We start from the raw sequence: 18,699 nt of genomic DNA, 5'->3' as shown, positions 1-18,699 counted from the left end.
GACTGAAGTGACCCAGCACACAGGTGAACTCTTAGCTTCAGCATGTGGGATCTCGTTCTCTGACCAGGAATCGAACCTGGGTCCTCAGCATTGGGCGCACAGAGTCTTAGCCACTGAAAGTCCCTATGGTGCTCTTTCTTTCCTGCAGCTAATTTCTGCCCATTTTCAGATCTCAAATAAATTGTCCTTTGTAGGCCAGCCATAATTAATAATCTGTGTAACAGTTAGTTTCCTATCTGTTACCTCCTCTAGAAACTGAAGGAAATCATGCTGTCAGGGACTATTTCTGTATGGTCAGTTCAGTTCAGTCGCTCAGTTGTGTCCGACTCTTTGTGACCCCATGGACTGCAGCACGCCAGGCTTCCTGTCCATCACCAACTCCCGGAGCTTGCTCAGACTCATGTCCGTTGAGTCGGTGATGCCATACAACCATCTCATCCTCTGTCGTCCCCTTTTCCTCCTGCCTTCAACCTTTCCCAGCATCAGGGTCTTTTCCAGTGAGTGGGTTCTTTGCATCAGGTGGCCAAAGTATTGGAGCTTCACCATCAGCATCAGTCCCTCCAGTGAATATTCAGGACTGATCTCCTTGTAGTCCAGGGGACTCTCAAGTCTTCTCCAACACCACAGTTCAAAAGCATCACTTCTTAGACACTCAGCTTTCTTTATAGTCCAACTCTCACATCCATACATGACCACTGGAAAAACCATAGCTTTGACTAGACGGACCTTTGTCTGCAAAGTAATGTCTCTGCTTTTTAATTTGCTGTCCAGGTTGGTCATAGCTTTTCCTCCAAGGAGCAAGCGTCTTTCAATTTCATGGCTGCAGTCACCATCTGCAGTGATTTTGGAGCCCCCCCAAAATAAAGTCTGTCACTGTTTCCATTGTCATGAAGTGATAGGACCCGGTGCCATGATCTTAGCTTTTTGAATGTTGAGTTTAAAGCCAGCTTGGTAAGTTTTCCCAGAAGGAAGCAGAATGCTTGGCAGACAATAGGCTAGAATTTGAACATGGTTGGGATGACAATAAATTAATACCTTGTAGGGTTTCTCTGAAAGTGAAATAATATAACCACTCAATACTAAATGTTCGATACATGTTCAGTCCATTTTCCCAAATGAATTGCTTAAATCCAATTTTTGTAGAACACTATCACAGTACTCAGATGAGATGTCCATTGATCAAAAAAATAGGATCTTTCCTGTAATGGAAAATCCGTTAGTAGACAGTAGATTAACCCATGTTGGTTCTGCTGTAGAGTTTTATCAGAAATAAGCCCTACAGTGAACAAATGTGCTGAGATGTTAAACCATATTGGGAGTGTTCCTGCTTATTATTTTTTTGGAACCTCTTGAGAGTAAGTAGATTGACCATCGTGTCCCTTTGCCCATTAAATCTTCCCTTTGTATTTCCTAAAAAATCAAAAGTAAAATGAGGCCATTTTCTTACTAACAACAGTGCAGTTATCCGATTTTGGACATTTAACTTTTCACGTTGATAGAGAGTATTTTAGGTAAACCACAGCCTGTTTCAGTTTTGCCGGATGTCCCAGTGGTGCCGCTACAGCCGTGCTCTTTGCTAGCACGGGTCCCCTCCAGAATTGCATTTCGGCATCATATTTCTTTCTTCCTCTTCCATTTGGCACATTTCCTCAGCCTTTCTTTGTCTGTCAGGACATTAACTTTTCTTAAAGAATAAGGGCCATTTATTTTATAGAATGTCCTTCAGTTTGGATGTGTCTGATGTTTCCTAATAACTCATCTCAAGTGACGCGTTTGGGGCAGGACTGAGTTGCTGGGTCCTTTTTGGGGTGCCGCCTTTGGAAGCCTGTGGTGTCTGTGGCCCCCCGGGAACATTCACTCTGGCCGCTTAGCTAAGGCGCTGTCCAGCTTCTCTCCTGTGCAGCTTTTTCGTGTTGTCTTTAATAATTTGTGCAGATACTTGGAGACAGCAGAAGTGTCCGAGTCCGTATCAAACTTTCCCTTCTTCCCCTTTTCCTGGAGTGCTTAATGACCTTCTTTGAGTTGTTCTGTAGATTTATGGGCTTTTCAAAATATTGGGAAAATATCTGAAGAAGCAAGCACACGGTCATTTCATAAATGTTTGACAGAAGAGCTGGTCCTGAGCAGAGAGCTAAGGCAAGCTCAGATGCGCTCAAATGGGAGACCTCATGTCCCGGGCTAGGAGGCAGTTCAGCTGTGGGAGGAGCAGCCACCTGCAACCCCCCCATCCCCACCCCACCTGCCCCCCACCCCACCCCAGGATGCCTCTTAGGAGCCGGAGATCAACACACAGCTGCTTCTCTCTGACTGACTCTCTCAGAACTGTGAAACCTGAGCTAGGCACACTTGTGCGAAAGTGCAAATAAAAGACAGGAAAAGAAGCACATACCAGAACTTTCTGGGGAAAATAAACCTAACGGTAGGGTATATTCAAGGTTTGTACATTTTGCTCAGTCCCCTCTGTCTACTGTTTTTGTGCCCAAAGTATTTTTTTGTTGACGATAACGTTCAAAAGTTGTTTCTGTACATAGCATGGTGCAAACCAAGATGCATCCATTTCAGAAAAAATCACCCACAGGAAGAATTCTTTTAGAAGGGAGGTTTTTGAAATTTATTCCTCAGTTACCAAAAGGATTTTAAAAGCAGAACATACTATTTGTTGGGACCCCAGTTAATCCAGATCCTGTGGCTTGTAGAAAGCATTCACTTCCCTGCCTGTTTTGCTGAACCTTATGAAGTATTGTGATAGAAGCTCAGATTTTTTTGTAAACCCTGTGTACCTGTGAATCCTTTCACTTTGGAGACAAACGGCTTTATCTTTTCAGATTAACTCTCAAGAATGTTGAAAATACCTCACCGACTATTCTTATTTTTAGTGAAGTATAGTTGATTTACAATATTGTATTAGTTTTAGGTGTACAGCAAAAGGATTCAGTTTTCTATTCAGATTATTTTCCATTATAGGTTATTATAATGCGAGACACTGAATATAGTTCCCTATATTATACAGTAACTCCTTGTTGCTCACCTGTTTTATGTACAATAGTTTGTATCTATTGATTCCATACTCCTAACTTTCCCTCCCCCATTATCTACTCTTCTCTGCCTCTTAGGAGTTAAAACAGGCACCACCCAAGCCAATGGTCAGCTCCCCCAGGCAACACAGTCTATGAATACTGCTCTCGGAGAAGACTGGAGACAGCTTGAAACAACCAAGGTAAGACTGGGGATACCTGACCCACTTCTATCAGACTGTCTCTTGTAGGCCCATATTCTAAACTGTGTTCAAGTAACTGCTTCTTTAAAAAAGAAAAAAATACAGTTCCAACAATTCAAGTCACTATAATTTCATTTAGACAATTGCTCCATATATATATATTATCTTAAAATTACATAGGCTAGAAAGGAAAATTAAAACCAACACAGCTTCAGGAAAATGTAAGAATCTTTTTTAATACTGAGGATTGGTAACTATTTTTAGTTTAGCTACACTTATTTTGACTGAAGTGATTTTTGTTTGTTTAATTCAAGTGGTTTTAGCCCTCTCTGAAAGTGGCACCTACATTTTAAACCCTTGGGATTTTAAATTATTTTTTCTGAATAACTTAGAGCAGTGTGATAGTCAGAAGCCCTTTATTAAATGCTAACTGGGCCCCAAACCAAAGTAGAAGAATACTGATAAGGCTCCACTGTAAAATATGCATTTTGTATTTTTCTGTTAATGTTCTACGTACATCCTCAGGCTAATGGAGAATAAAACACATTTGAAAATAATAGCCAAATTCGTATAACATTCTCCATAGCTGTTTTTTTTTTCCAGTAGAGGAGATATAATGAAGAGTTATTTAAATCTAAAATTTTAGCTACAAGTTATAATTTAGTTACTAGTCCAGTTGCCAACATCTCAATTGACTATATAAGTTCCACTGAATATTTCTTATATGTGACTCAAACCAACTATAAATGTACCTTCAGAAGTTTCCCACCTCACTCTCCCCTTTTACTTTGTCCCATCAGCCAGTGGTGGAAACAAGTCATATAGTTATTGAGCTGCTTATAATTTTTGAAAAAAAAATTAAGTCTTTAAAAGGGCCACCTGGGAAGCCCTTGTGTATGTGTGGTACAGGAGCAAAATAATTTCAGACACCCGCTCCTGACGACTGCATTTCACAACCAGCTCAACTCAGACCAAGAAAAATGTATCTGTGTATGCCTACAACCCTAGCAGGGCTTCTCTAGGCACAGTAGTAAAGAATCGACTGCCAAGCAGGAGGCTTGAGTTGGATCCATCCCTGGGTGGGGAAGATCCCCTGGAGAAGGGCATGGCAACCCACTCCAGTATTCTTGCCTGGGAAATTCCAATGACAGAGGAGCCTGGAAGGCTACAGTCCAGGGGGTCCCAAAAGAGCTGGACACGACTTAGCAACTGAAAAAACAAGACTAAGGTAACCCCAAACTAAACTCTGTACCACTAGAGCTCTAAGACACTGGCCATCTTGTATCAAGCAGTTCCTGGAAGATACGTTATTAGTATTATAATAAATACCTGTGGAATAGGGCAAAGTCTTCCATGTAGGGAATACAAGGTAGATTAGCACCAGGTGATAACGTTTTATTATTGATGATCCTGTTGAAGGGCATTTGGAGTCGTTCTGTGGCCCAGAGCACAGAGGGGCTAATTCAGGAACGACCTGGAGTCTCAAGACTGAGAGACTGGGGGCCACCCCTGGCGGGGGTTGGGGGGCGGGACAGATGCTTCCTAAATCCGCAGACTCAGCTGTCCAGGTAAATGTCACATCCGCACGGCCCTGTGGTCACAAGCATAACGCTGTTGTCGCTTTGTTGAAGGACAAGAAGCCCGGCCCCGGCCTCGGCAGCCACGACCCCGGAGTGCCCAGGGTCCAGCCCCTTCCCAAGTCCAGCCTGCCTCCGCCCCCTCCTCCCGTGCGCCGGTCCTCGGACGTGGGCGGTGGCAGCCCCGGGACGCCCCCCAAGGCCAAGGGCGCGGCCGCTCGCTTCCCCGCCCCGCCCGACGACCTCCTGCCGCCGCCCCCGCCGCCGCCGCCGCCCCTGCAGGACGACGAACTCCCCCCGCCACCCCCCGATTTTAACGACGCGCCCCCGGACTTCGTGCCTCCCCCGCCGCCGTCGTTTGCGGGGGATCTGCCGCCGCCGCCGCCACCCCCACCCGCCCTCGCCCCCGAATCCGTGAGGACGCCCCCGGTTGTCGTCAAAAGGCCGCCGCCTCCGCCAAAGAGGCAGGAAAACCCAGGACCACCGGGCGGGGGAGGCGGGGAGCAAGATTTCATGTCGGATCTCATGAAAGCTTTGCAGAAAAAGAGAGGCAACGTGTCCTAAAGGGAAGCTTAGAAATACCTTTGGGTGATGGGCGTAACATTGTTAACCTGAAGTGCATTTTTGCTAGTTTGTTTCCATGACATCTTGTTCATTTTAGATACAGTATTGACGTATTCAGACTGGAAATGCAAATGTAAACTCCCAGTTGCTCAAGTACATTAGTAATCCTTAACCTGCACAGAATTGAGACTATCTACGTCAATGTACGTTATCTTTTCTGTGTATTTACATCTCGATAGATTTTTGTCTTCCGTTTTTGTTCTGAACCATCAAATTAATAAAAGTTTAAAATGTTTTATCTGAAAATTGTATTTCTAGAAATATCAGTATAAATCTAGTGCAATATGAATCCTATTTTATAATATATACTTGACCTTTTACAAATCCTAGGCCTTCTAAAGTCTTGTTGATCTTCGAAATATGTTCCATTTCTGTCTCAGTAACCGCCAGGATTTTCAGAAAAGTCAAGAGGAGAAAGAAAAAACCAGGAGACGTAGAGTGAATTTAGTTTCTTTCAGATTTCACTGTTTGGTTGGACATACCCTAAGTCCTGGACATACCTTAACTTGGTTTTGGTCTTCTAGTGGCTGAATAACATAGTAATTGGTTGAAGGGGAAGCTTTTTAGATAGTTTTTGGATTCTCTGTTACACTGTTATTTGCTATAAGTTGTTATGATGCTATAAATTGCTATAAAAATTTAGAGACAGGAATAGACAATCATATTCTTCAATGTGGAATGTTTTCCCTCAGATAAACTTAATGCTGTTTTAACAACCAATTTATCCTAAGTTCCTGTTACCCTTATCTCCTCTTTCTAATTGGCTGAGAATCCTTAGAGATTTTTTTAGTTTTATTTCCATGGTTCTGTTTTATTTTCTTTTTAAATGTAAAACACCTCAAAATCTTCTTAAAGTGGGTAGAAAATAATAATTAATGTGTTATTTTCTACTTAAGGAAGATGATTAACCTGATATTTTAATATTTGGATAAAAGTAAGCTCTAAATTGACATTTAAGACAAAAAGCAAATTCAGCTTTTAAGAACAAAATATTTAATCATTAAACCTGGTAAGGTGCACTCAGTTTTTCCTAAACACTGGGACCAATGGCCATGGAAAGGAAGGGCTCAGAGAGCAGGACCAGGGGACTGAGAAAGGGAGAGGGAGAGATGTGTTTATTACGGGCTTCAGTGGAGACCCCCAAACCATCAATTCAAACATATAGAAATATAAAAATGCAAACTTTAAAATGTTCTTGAGTTTTAGTATTAGATGATATATTTTTTTTAAAAACTACAGAAGAGAATTAGCTGATTTTGTGATCAAAATATTGAGGCAGTTTTAGTGGACCAAAAGGTTGAATGCACTGTTTCTCTCTATCCCTGCCTTTGTTACAGGATACACATGAAAACACCTGGAAGTAGATGGTCCAGACAGCCCTTGCTTTGCATAGTTCTGCCTGCACAAGTTGCAATTAGCACAATTTAGTTAAATAACACTAGACCCCCAACATGGTTCGTATATGCTGCCATAGTATTTTAACTAGTAATTAGTTTTAACTAGTAATTATATGGAGTACAAACTTTGCTGATAGGTTTTCAACCCACAAATCACTATATAAGTAACAGATACGTATCATGATCAGTGACCAGTTAAATCCCTTCTTTCAATGCCTGTTAGGGATTGATCACTGAATATTTGTTATTCAGTTTATGTACAGACAGAAAAGTGTCTTAAGGTGATAAGGTATTATACATATGTGTCAAGTCATTAATGTTTGGAGATACAGAAATATTCATATATTAAGTGAAACTATGTCAGAATTCCTTTAAAATACTTGGGGATATGTAAATTCTACTTCAGTGAAAACAATAACTAGAAATGGAAAGTGTGTAAGGGTATAAATGAAGCAAGACTGATCATGCATTGATAATAAATTGGTTGAATGGTAAATCAGGTTCATTAAACTATTCTATTTTGGTAAATGATTGAAATTACCATAATAGATGAAAAAAGCTTGAGGAGTACGAGTAAATTATATTATTTGATATAACTCAAATTTCTAGGTACATAGTGTTAGGTTGCTAGTTTTAGAAAAAAACTTATAAATTCATTAAAAGATTGTCATAAGGTTTTTTTTAGTTATTGAGAATAACTCAGGTGGCTTATTATTTATTAAATTTATTAATTAAAACAAAAATGATCACAAAGATGTTCCAGAGAATAGGCCAAGTTTATTTGGTTAAAAATATATTTGTATACATTACCATTATTATAGAGTGCAGTATTGTCAAGAAAATGTAGGTGGTCATTAAGAATTTATCAAATACATTGTTCTATCCTGGGTTTGATGACAGAAGTATTCCTTAATTGATTTGCCCCAAATTAAGATGAGCAGCTAACCCTGAGATCTCTGGCCCAGGAAGGAGTTGGGGAGGAATAGCCTGCTCTCTCAGCTGCAGAATGTTTCTGGAAAGGATGGCGGAGAACTTGCTGGAGGAGGTGGACCTGGGAAACAATTTAAACTAGATAAATACGGATTCTCTTACTTAGGACCCTTATGAATTTTCTAAATTTTCAAAACAACTAGGTAAATTTTAAATGTATATGAAGCTGCTTAAACATTTTCTGTTTCATTACAACTATGGCTGTTACTTAAGATTTCTGTTGTTCCACAGAAAGTTCCTTAGGTACTAGTTTTTTTGCTAAAACAGGAGAGTGAATACGTACAGCGTCACAAAGAATACATATATATCCTGATCATTTCTTAATTCCTTCACAGCATTAAGAGAATTATAATTTTCTAAAACATTTATAAAAATAAGAGGATGTCAGTGATTTACACTATTTCCAGATCAAGGATATGGATTCCAACTGACGCTGCTTCCTCATTTGCAATTTTGCCCTGTGATGTAAACTGAGGCATCAAAGAACTCACCTCTTTCAACAATAAATTCTGGGATTGAAATGTGTATTTTCATTTAGTTATAAAATAATTAAGTCATGGGGATATACAGAATGGTGACTATGATGACAGAATAGTTAATAATACTGTACTGTATATTTGAAAGTTGCTAAGAGAATCTTAAAAAAAAAAAAAGAATAGCTCTCAAAAGTCCTCATCACAAGAAAAAAAGAATGTAGCTATGTATGGCGATGGATGTCAACTAGACTTACTGTGGTAAGCATGTCACAAAATACACAAGTATCAAATCATTATGCTGTACACCTGAAATGAACAAAAGGTTACATGCCAACTATACCTCAATTTAAAAAGATGGACAACATATATTAAACCTATCTAATCTCACCTGCTAGTTTAAAAGCTCCCAGAATGTGGTCCCCTGGAGAAGGGAATGGCAAACCACTTCAGTATTCTTGCCTTGAGAACCCCATGAAGAGTATGAAAAGGCAAAATGATAGGATACTGAAAGAGGAACTCCCCAGGTCAGTAGGTGCCCAATATGCTACTGGAGATCAGTAGAGAAATAACTCCAGAAAGAATGAAGGGATGGAGCCAAAGCAAAAACAATACCCAGCTGTGGATGTGATTGGTGATAGAAGCAAGGTCCGATGCTGTAAAGAGCAATATTGCATAGGAACCTGGAATGTCAGGTCCATGAATCAAGGCAAATTGGAAGTGGTCAAACAAGAGATGGCAAGAGTGAATGTCGACATTCTAGGAATCAGTGAACTAAAATGGACTGGAATGGGTGAATTTAACTCAGATGACCATTATATCTACTAATGCGGCCAGGAATCCCTCAGAAGAAATGGAGTAGCCATCATGGTCAACAAAAGAGTCCAAAATGCAGTACTTGGATGCAATCTCAAAAACGAAAGAATGATCTCTGTTCGTTTCCAAGGCAAACCATTCAATATCACAGTAATCCAAGTCTATGCCCCAACCAGTAATGCTGAAGAAGCTAAAGTTGAACTGTTCTATGAAGATCTACAAGACCTTTTAGAACTAACACCCCAAAAAGATGTCCTTTTCATTATAGGGGACTGGAATGCAAAAGTAGGAAGTCAAGAAACACCTGGAGTAACAGGCCAATTTGGCCTTGGAATACGGAATGAAGCAGGGCAAAGGCTAATAGAGTTTTGCCAAGAAAATGCACTGGTCATAACAAACACCCTCTTCCAACAACACAAGAGAAGACTCTACACATGGACATCACCAGATGGTCAACACCGAAATCAGAATGATTATATTCTTTGCAGTCAAAGATGGAGAAGCTCTATACAGTCAACAAAAACAAGACCAGGAGCTGACTGTGGCTCAGATCATGAACCCCTTATTGCCAAATTCAGACTTAAATTGAAGAAAGTAGGGAAAACCATTAGATTATTCAGGTACGACCTAAACCAAATCCCTTATGATTATACAGTGGAAGTGAGAAATAGATTTAAGGGCCTAGATCTGATAGATAGAGTGCCTGATGAACTATGGAATGAGGTTCGTGACATTGTACAGGAGACAGGGATCAAGACCATCCCCATGGAAAAGAAATGCAAAAAAGCAAAATGGCTGTCTGGGGAGGCCTTACAAATAGCTGTGAAAAGAAGAGTAGCAAAAAGCAAAGGAGAAAAGGAAAGATATAAGCATCTGAATGCAGAGTTCCAAAGAATAGCAAGAAGAGATAAGAAAGCCTTCCTCAGCGATCAATGCAAAGAAATAGAGGAAAACAACAGAATGGGAAAGACTAGAGATCTCTTCAAGAAAATTAGAGATACCAAGGAAACATTTCATGCAAAGATGGGCTCAATAAAGGACAGAAATGGTATGGACCTAACAGAAGCAGAAGATATTAAGAAGAGGTGGCAAGAATACACAGAAGAACTGTACAAAAAAAGATCTTCACGACCCAGATAATCATGATGGTGTGATCACTGACCTAGAGCCAGACATCCTGGAATGTGAAGTCAAGTGGGCCTTAGAAAGCATCACTACGAACAAAGCTAGTGGAGGTGATGGAATTCCAGTCGAGCTATTTCAAATCCTGAAAGATGATGCTGTGAAAGTACTGCACTCAATATGCCAGCAAATCTGGAAAACTCAGCAGTGGCCACAGGACTGCAAAAGGTCAGTTTTCATTCCAATCCCAAAGAAAGGCAATGCCAAAGAATGCTCAAACTACCGCACAGTTGCACTCATCTCACATGCTAGTAAAGTAATGCTCAAAATTCTCCAAGCCAGGCTTCAGCAATACATGAACCGTGAACTTCCTGATGTTCAAGCTGGTTTTAGAAAAGGCAGAGGAACCAGAGATCAAATTGCCAACATCTGCTGGATCATCGAAAAAACAAGAGAGTTCCAGAAAAACATCTATTTCTGCTTTATTGACTATGCCAAAGCCTTTGACTGTGTGGATCACAATAAACTGTGGAAAATTCTGAGAGAGATGGGAATACCAGACCACCTGACCTGCCTCTTCAGCAATTTGTATGCAGGTCAGGAAGCAACAGTTAGAACTGGACATGGGACAACAGACTGGTTCCAAATAGGAAAAGGAGTACGTCAAGGCTGTATATTGTCACCCTGCTTCTTTAACTTCTATGCAGAGTACATCATGAGAAACTCTGGGCTGGAAGAAACACAAGCTGGAATCAAGATTGCCGGGAGAAGTATCAGTAACCTCAGATATGCAGATGACACCACCCTTATGGCAGAAAGTGAAGAGGAACTAAAAAGCCTCTTGATGAAAGTGAAAGTGGAGAGTGAAAAAGTTGGCTTAAAGCTCAACATTCAGAAAACGAAGATCATGGCATCCGGTCCCATCATTTCATGGCAAGTAGATGGGGAAACAGTGGAAACAGTGTCAGACTTTATTTTTTTGGGCTCCAAAATCACTGCAGATGGTGACTGCGGCCATGAAATTAAAAGACGCTTACTCCTTGGAAGGAAAGTTATGACCAACCTAGATAGCATATTCAAAAGCAGAGACATTACTTAGCCAACAAAGGTTCGTCTAGTCAAGGCTATGGTTTTTCCTGTGGTCATGTATGGATGTGAGAGTTGGACTGTGAAGAAAGCTGAGCGCCAAAGAACTGATGCTTTTGAACTGTGGTGTTGGAGAAGACTCTTGAGAGTCCCTTGGACTGCAAGGAGATCCAACCAGTCCATTCTGAAGGAGATCAGCCCTGGGATTTCTTTGGAGGGAATGATCCTGAAGCTGAAACTCCAGTACTTTGGCCACCTCATGCGAAGAGTTGACTCACTGGAAAAGACTCTGATGCTGGGAGGGATGAGGGCAGGAGGAGAAAGGGACGACAGAGGATGAGATGGCTGGATGGCATCACTGACTCGATGGTCGTGAGTCTGGGTGAACTCCAGGAGTTGGTGATGGACAGGGAGGCCTGGTGTGCTGCGATTCATGGGGTCGCAAAGAGTCGGACACGACTGAGCGACTGAACTGAACTGAATATATGTTTATACTTTTCCACAGCACCTTGCAGAGAGTGGATTCTCAAGAAATGTTTGATGCAGAAAGGTAAACACAAGAGGTATGTGTCAAGGGTTATAGGTCTAAAGGTTTGACAGAATCTTTTTCTTTTCCTGCAATGAGAATTTAACCCTTGGTTAACTTTCTGGGTCTGTTCCCTAATAACCTGCTAAGTGGTTTGTCCACTCTATCACCTTACAACATGGCTCATGACGGACAACACTTGGCCTGGGAGAACTGTAAACACCTGAGAGAACGCCGGGCTTCCTTGAGTGTGAGGACGCGTGGGATAAGGCAGGTCTCTTGCAGGGATATTGGAAACTATGCCCATGGAGTTGTTATAGGAGCCACTGGTTTGTGTGGAACATGCAGCTTTTCAGCCAGGGCCACCCCTGCGTCTTCCCAGCGTGGATCGTGTCCTCCTGCACCTGAGCTTTACCACTGGCCCTGCCTGCCTGTGGGGACACTGCAAGAACTGCAAAGGAGGAGCCTGATGGTGCCTGCTGGTAAGCTGTGTTTCTGTCCTATGTCTTTCTGAACCAAGTGGGGCCAAGAGCAGCCTGTAATAATCTTAGGAAGCTGAACGTTTACTTGAACCTAGGAAGACACCTCCCCTCCCATGGTGGACACTGCATCCTTACTTAAATATAATTTTGAGGAGAGAGAGAAAAGAGGGAGTGAACAAAAGAGAGAGAAGGAAGGCAAAACAAGTCAACAAAACACCTTATTAAACACTGTTTAGTTCCCCAGCTTAGACTGATTTATCTAAAGATAATACCGACAACTCCTTTCTCTTTGTTTCTCCCTAATACTCTAAGAAGATTACACTTTAAAATATCTTATTTTCTAAGACGAAAACCTGGATTTTGTCAGGCTAACTGAACTACTGAAATGAAAAGTTAATGCAGGGTCCACATCAGAAATGGCAAGAACAGGCCTCTGCCACGGCCGCTCTGGTGAGCTGTGGTGGCTACGCAGCGCGCTGTGACGAGGACGATCCTGGGGCTGTGAGCCACGCGGGGCAGGAGAGGCCGGGTCACCAACAGTGCCTGCAGGCCCAAAGAGCGACAACGGGCGCCAGGCCCATTCCTCTTCCAAAAAATACCTTGTGTGTGATGCATTTTTAAACAATTAGGAAATATTCGAGACACAGAAGGTATACAGAATGATAAACACCTGTGTGCCCTCTACTCAGCTTCAGAACTAAAATGCTTCCCGTATGGCTCAAGCCCTGAGTATCCTTCCCTAACCCAAACTTCCTCCTTGTTGCTAAGCAACCACCGTCCAAAGGTGACTTTATCATCTCTCTTCATTTTTGTTACTTCTATTATATATGCATATATCACTAAAAACATATGATTTTACACGTGTCACATGAAATTGGGGTGGTGACACATTGTATGTATTCCTTTGGTTATTTTGCTAATATTATATGTGAGATTCATCCAAGCTCAAGAGTGTAGACGGTACCTTCATCTTCATGGATGTCAAGACTCATTTCAGTGGACCCAGGTCACTAGAGCCATGGAAGCCTGGTGAAAACAAAACCTAACTCCCTTTGGAGAGATGCTCAAATCAGGCTTCACCAGATTTCTGAGACTAAAATCCAAAACCCCCAACGTGAACAGTGAATAACAGACCCAGACCCTCAGCAGTTCAAATAATGTAGGTATGTGATATCAAATGAATATTAAAATTTTTAAACACATTAAAGAATAAATTTTGAAATACAAGAAAATGCTCCACAGATTTAAAAAAACAGAGAGACCAGGCAATGAGAATCTTGGGAAGCTAGTGCTAGCAATGATGTGGTTTAGTAAGTCTGCAAAGAAAAAAAAATAAGTGTGTTTAAAAGATGATACATTTAAAAATGAATAAGAATAAGTCCAGGAAAGTCAACGACCTTACCTCTGAAAAATCGTTCCTTTCTGCTTTTTGCACTGCGGATTCTGCCATCCAGTTCTTCAGCACATATCTAGGATTAACAGCTTAAACAAAGAGGGAGAGGTGCATCGTGGAACAATGATTACTAAATCCACACAGGCCATATGAAATTACCACTGAAATGAGATAACCTTTAAGAACTTTGCTGGAAGGCCCAAATGAGAACAATGATCAGCGTCAGTCAATTCTGATTGTTTACAAACAATGTAGAGTAGTCTGACCTTGTGGCACAGAAAAAACTTTGTTTAGCATTATGAACAATATTATGGTTTATCTTTTCAGTGCTTCATCGATTTGGTTCTTCACCATGTTCAGTTCACTAAGCATTTTATACAGTGCAGAGAAAGTAGCAAATTCATCCTGTAGCCCACGTGAAGAAAGGAAAAAATTTGTTCCTTTTAACATCTTCAAACAGAATTAAGGTCTGACTCTAAGACTGTTTAATGCTGATGTTGCCCAAGACAAACAGGATGGGTTACATGCAAGCAAAACTCTCTGTAAATTTATATTTTTTACAGTAACCATGCATTTTTCATACTAATAAGTATTATAATACTGGGACATTGCAGAAACTATGTCTTTATTTGAGGTGAACCTTTTCCAAAATAATTTATCAAGTGGGTGGAGAGGAGGCAAGTTTTTCCCCAGCGGCATAATAGGAATTCAGAGAGGACTCCCGATATCACCATTTTGTGATTCTCAACAGCATTCTTCTGAGTTACTTGAATGGACAGAACATACAAATTCCATTGCAACTTGGTTTTAAAGATCTGCCAAGACATGACAGATAATCTAAATTGGAAAACAACTTCTAAAACAGAACTTCCCTGTGACCCAAGTAATCCTATTTCTCTAGGAACACAGTCTTTGGAAACAAATTTAAACATTCAAAGCATTATTTATATTATGGAAAATTAGAAGCAACATGCTGCTGCTGCTGCTAAGTCACTTCAGTCGTGTCCGAACCTCAGTCATCCCATGGACTGCAGCCTTCCAGGATCCTCCATCCATGGGATTTTCCAGGCAAGAGTACTGGAGTGGGGTGCCATTGCCTTCTCCGAGAAGCAGCATAGATACCTACTAATAGGGAACTAAGTGAAACAACAAACTGCCAACATCCCTGGATCATCAAAAAAGCAAAAGAGTTCCAGAAAAACACCTATTTCTGCTTTATTGACTATGCCAAAGCCTTTGACTGTGTGGATCACAACAAACTGGAAAATTCTGAAAGAGATGGGAATACCAGACCACCTGACCTGCCTCTTGAGAAACCTGTATGCAGATCAGGAAGCAACAGTTAGAACTGCACATAGAACAACAGACTGGTTCCAAATAGGAAGAGGACTTCGTCAAGGCTATATATTGTCACCCTGCTTATTTAACTTATATGAAAAGTACATCATGAGAAATTCCGGGCTGGAGGAAGCACAAGCTGGACTCAAGATTGCCAGGAGAAATATCAATAACCTCAGATATGCAAATGACACCACCCCTATGGCAGAAAGTGAAGAAGAAATGAAAGAGGAGAATGAAAAATTTGGCTTAAAAAGTTCAACATTCAGAAAACTAAGACCATGGCATCCGGTCCCATCACTTCATGGCAAGTAGATGGGGAAACAGTGGCTGACTTTATTTTTCTGGGCTCCAAAATCACTGCAGATGGTGATTGCAGCCATGAAATTAAAAGACACTTACTCCTTGGAAGGAAAGTTATGACCAACCTAGACAGCATAGTCAAAAGCAGAGACATTACTTTGTCAACAAAGGTCCGTCTAGTCCAGGCTATGGTTTTTCCAGTGGTCATGTATGGATGTGAGAATTGGACTATAAAGAAAGCTGAGCACCAAAGAATTGATGCTTTTGAACTGTGGTGTTGGAGAAGACTCTTGAGAGTCCCTTGGACTGTAAGGAGATCCAACCAGTCCATCCTGAAGGTGATCATTGGTAGGACTGATGTTGAAACTGAAACTCTATTACTTTGGCCACCTGATGTGAAGAGCTGACTCATTTGAAAAGACCCTGATGCTGGGAAAGATTGAGGGCAGGAGGAAAAGGGGACAACAGAGGATGAGATGGTTGGATGGCATCACTGACTCAATGGACATGGGTTTGGGTGGACTCCGGGAGTTGGTGATGGACAGGGAGGCCTGGTGTGCTGTGGTTCATGGGGTCGCAAAGAGTCGGACACGACTGAGCAACTGAACTGAACTGAAGTGAAACAATACACACCCTTTCAAAGATATATTATGCAGTCACTAAAAATGTTACATTATAAAGGGTGAAGTAAGAAAAATGTTTACTTTTAGTTAAAAAAGATCTAAAATTATACCATAATACGATTACTACAATATTTTCTCATAATCAATATACACAGAAAAAGAGAGACCAGAAGGAAATGCATCAAAGAGTGAATAGCAGTTGTGCTTGAGTGATGGGAGTGTTTTTATTCATTCTACACATTTGCATTTTCCAAATTTTAAAGAATACATAAAAAAATAAAGAATTCATAGAGAACCCTTTTAAAATAAGAACACATACATACAATAAATATATACAGTCCTTAGATGAAAAGGAAATTGGCATGCAAAGAAAATTGTGGAAGCAGTCAGCTTAGGCAGAGGGAGTAGTTATCTTGTAGTTATCTTAAAAGTAGTTATCTTAAATTAGCTCACCCAATTTAAAGTCCGACAATCTTAACACTTTATAGAAACCTGGCAATGGAATACTGTTAAAATATACTAGGACTTGCAGCTGCAAACAGAAGTAGCTTGGATCAAATTATATACATACAAACTATCTGAAATCAGAAAATTGTAGATCTGCTTATAGAATTCTTTGAAGAGCTACCTAATTCCATACATTTTTAAAATCTGGTCTGGAACTTGACCATTCTCATTGTGGAAATTAAGAGTACACTGTTCAACACTTATTATTTCTTTTACTCAAAGCTGCAGCCTTGAATTCACTTAAATATCTTTCATTTTACAATCTCATCCATCCTGTCATGACCAAACAAATCCAAATCCTAAAGTCAGTCAGTTCAGTTGCTCAGTCGTGTTTGACTCTTTGTGACCCCATGAACCGCAGCACGCCAGGCCTCCCTGTCAGGCATATTTTCTTCTTTCAATTTCTTTTTTTCTCTTAATTGCTGAGAGTATCCATTACTGAGCTTCCCTATAAATTCTGTATGACTGCATCAATGTACATAAGTGCCTGGCGACTGAACCCATGCTGAGCCCCAAATACGTTATTCACTTCCTTGTAAAAACTCTGCTTGCTTTTATTTCTACAATGATGTCCTGAGTCAAGAAGCAATCTCATCCACTAACTTAATGTGGGATATTAGCATCCCCTTATTTCATCCACGTGGATCAGCCGCCCTGATGATACCAACTTACTAGCTCTCCTCAAGAGTCCTCAGTAAGGCAAGAGAACTCCAGGACTGGAGTCCTTCTGTCTTAACTTATTTGATCTGTTAGAGCCCACAGTGCAGAAAGAACTAACTTCCATTTTTTTCTTCCATTTCTTTTACCAAGCATGATGTTGCATGGTAAACTGAAAGCAGTATATAAAGGTGATTTTTTTTTTTAGCTCCATCATTTAGTGGATGTGTATTAAGGCCCAGGCACTGTAACAAGATAACTTACAAATATTATTACTCACGATTACAACATTCCTACAAAATATGCCCCCTTTAAAAATAGCTGAGAGCCTTGAAACTTTATATTATACAGCAAAAAAAGTGGCAAGATGAGATTCATCTGTCAGATTCTAAAACTCATGTTCTTTCTGCCATAAACCACATCATCTTCCTTGTCTCTCCACCATCTTTGAAGACCATATTATTTAAACATCAATCGGCAAATGTATTGAAAGCAGGGGTATCATACTCAAACTAAGTCACCTGCTCAAACCAGAAAGGCTTCTATTTGACACTTCAGCTCCATGAAAATACACTCATCTAAAGTTACTGTACTTAAAAGCAAAACAACAAATTCAGTTCCCTCAAGTAATTACTTCCAGGTTCCAAAGCTTATCACTTTTATATAAAAATCTTTAAAGATGAAAAAAATCAAAAGGATTACTTACCTGTCATTCTTTTTCTTCTTTCAGAATCTGAGTCACTGATGTTACTAAAAAATGAACAGAACAAAGGACGGAATTAATCACTGTCTCCCCAAATCATATCATTTTTCCAAAAGGGTGAATATTATTTCACAAGACAAATATTGAAAAGAAAAAGTTTAAATTACACTGAATCAGTACCTGAAAGGAAGACAGAAAATACTGTTTGATTAAACAATACATAAAATAATGCCTTATTTAGTTATTTGTGCTGTGCTGTGCTTAGTCACTCAGTTGTATCCTACTCTGCAACCCCATGGTCTTGTAGCCTGCCAGGCTCCTCTGTCTATGGGATTCTCCAGGCAAGAACACTGGAGTGGGTTGCCATTCCCTTCTCCAGGGGATCTTCCCAACCCAGGGAATGAACCCAGACCTCCCACATTGCCCACAAATTTTTTGCTGTATGAGCCACCAGGGAAGCCCATTTAGTTATTTGAGATAAGCCCAAAAGTTTTATTTTTACCAATTAAAAAAAATAATTTTGTCTTCAAAAAAGAATTTAAACTCCCTGGCACCTATTTTCATCTTAAACACAGTTTTCTGAAAATAACTTGTTCTTTGTTACTCACGGTCGGCTTTATGAAAACCCTCAGCTGTCATTAAACTGTGAAAGGCTATTTGCTCCTGTGCATGCTGTGGTCTCCCTCTTCAACTTTTTCGTGTCCCACCTACAACTGCATACTCTTTGCTGTTTGTTGCTTCCGATTCATTGTGACGGTTATGAAGCAGAGCAACTTCTGAAAATTGTATAAGATGTGAGGACAGTTACAAGACACTGGATGAAAAAGCCTGGTGCGCTTTCTCTCCAGAGCTTCAAGGCTTTGAG

At 40.5% G+C, this 18,699-nt stretch overlaps 2 protein-coding genes across 6 annotated transcripts in view; one reads left to right on the top strand and one right to left on the bottom strand.

Moving 5' to 3' along the window:
• Window positions 1-6,499, top strand: part of APBB1IP (amyloid beta precursor protein binding family B member 1 interacting protein) — a 75,444-nt gene extending 68,945 nt beyond the window's left edge. For all 3 annotated transcript variants that reach the window (XM_055543629.1, XM_055543628.1, XM_055543627.1), the window contains 2 exons: window positions 3,114-3,217; window positions 4,849-6,499. In XM_055543629.1, coding sequence (XP_055399604.1) covers window positions 3,114-3,217; window positions 4,849-5,358 — 614 coding nt within the window. In that variant the 3' untranslated portion in view covers window positions 5,359-6,499. The remainder of the gene's footprint in view (window positions 1-3,113; window positions 3,218-4,848) is intronic.
• Window positions 6,500-7,572: 1,073 nt separating this feature from the next.
• The window catches only part of LOC129625380 (protein adenylyltransferase SelO-like), a 33,099-nt gene continuing 21,972 nt past the window's right edge, over window positions 7,573-18,699 (bottom strand). Inside the window, exons 17-19 of one of the 3 annotated variants that reach the window (XM_055543631.1) lie at window positions 17,838-17,881; window positions 13,713-13,792; window positions 7,573-7,866 (exon numbers count right to left, since the gene is read on the bottom strand). In XM_055543631.1, the coding sequence (XP_055399606.1) occupies window positions 7,744-7,866; window positions 13,713-13,792; window positions 17,838-17,881 (247 nt within the window). In that variant the 3' untranslated portion in view covers window positions 7,573-7,743. Of the gene's footprint in view, window positions 7,867-13,488; window positions 13,627-13,712; window positions 13,793-17,837; window positions 17,882-18,699 lie in introns of those variants that run through there. The other 2 variants (XM_055543630.1, XM_055543633.1) reach the window with 2 other exon arrangements.

Source organism: Bubalus kerabau, chromosome 13, assembly GCF_029407905.1.
Source record: "Bubalus kerabau isolate K-KA32 ecotype Philippines breed swamp buffalo chromosome 13, PCC_UOA_SB_1v2, whole genome shotgun sequence".
In the NCBI taxonomy this organism is placed as follows: Eukaryota; Metazoa; Chordata; class Mammalia; order Artiodactyla; family Bovidae; genus Bubalus; species Bubalus kerabau.
The sequence above is the reverse complement of the archived record's forward strand: the minus strand, read 5'-3'. Positions and strand labels throughout refer to the sequence as shown.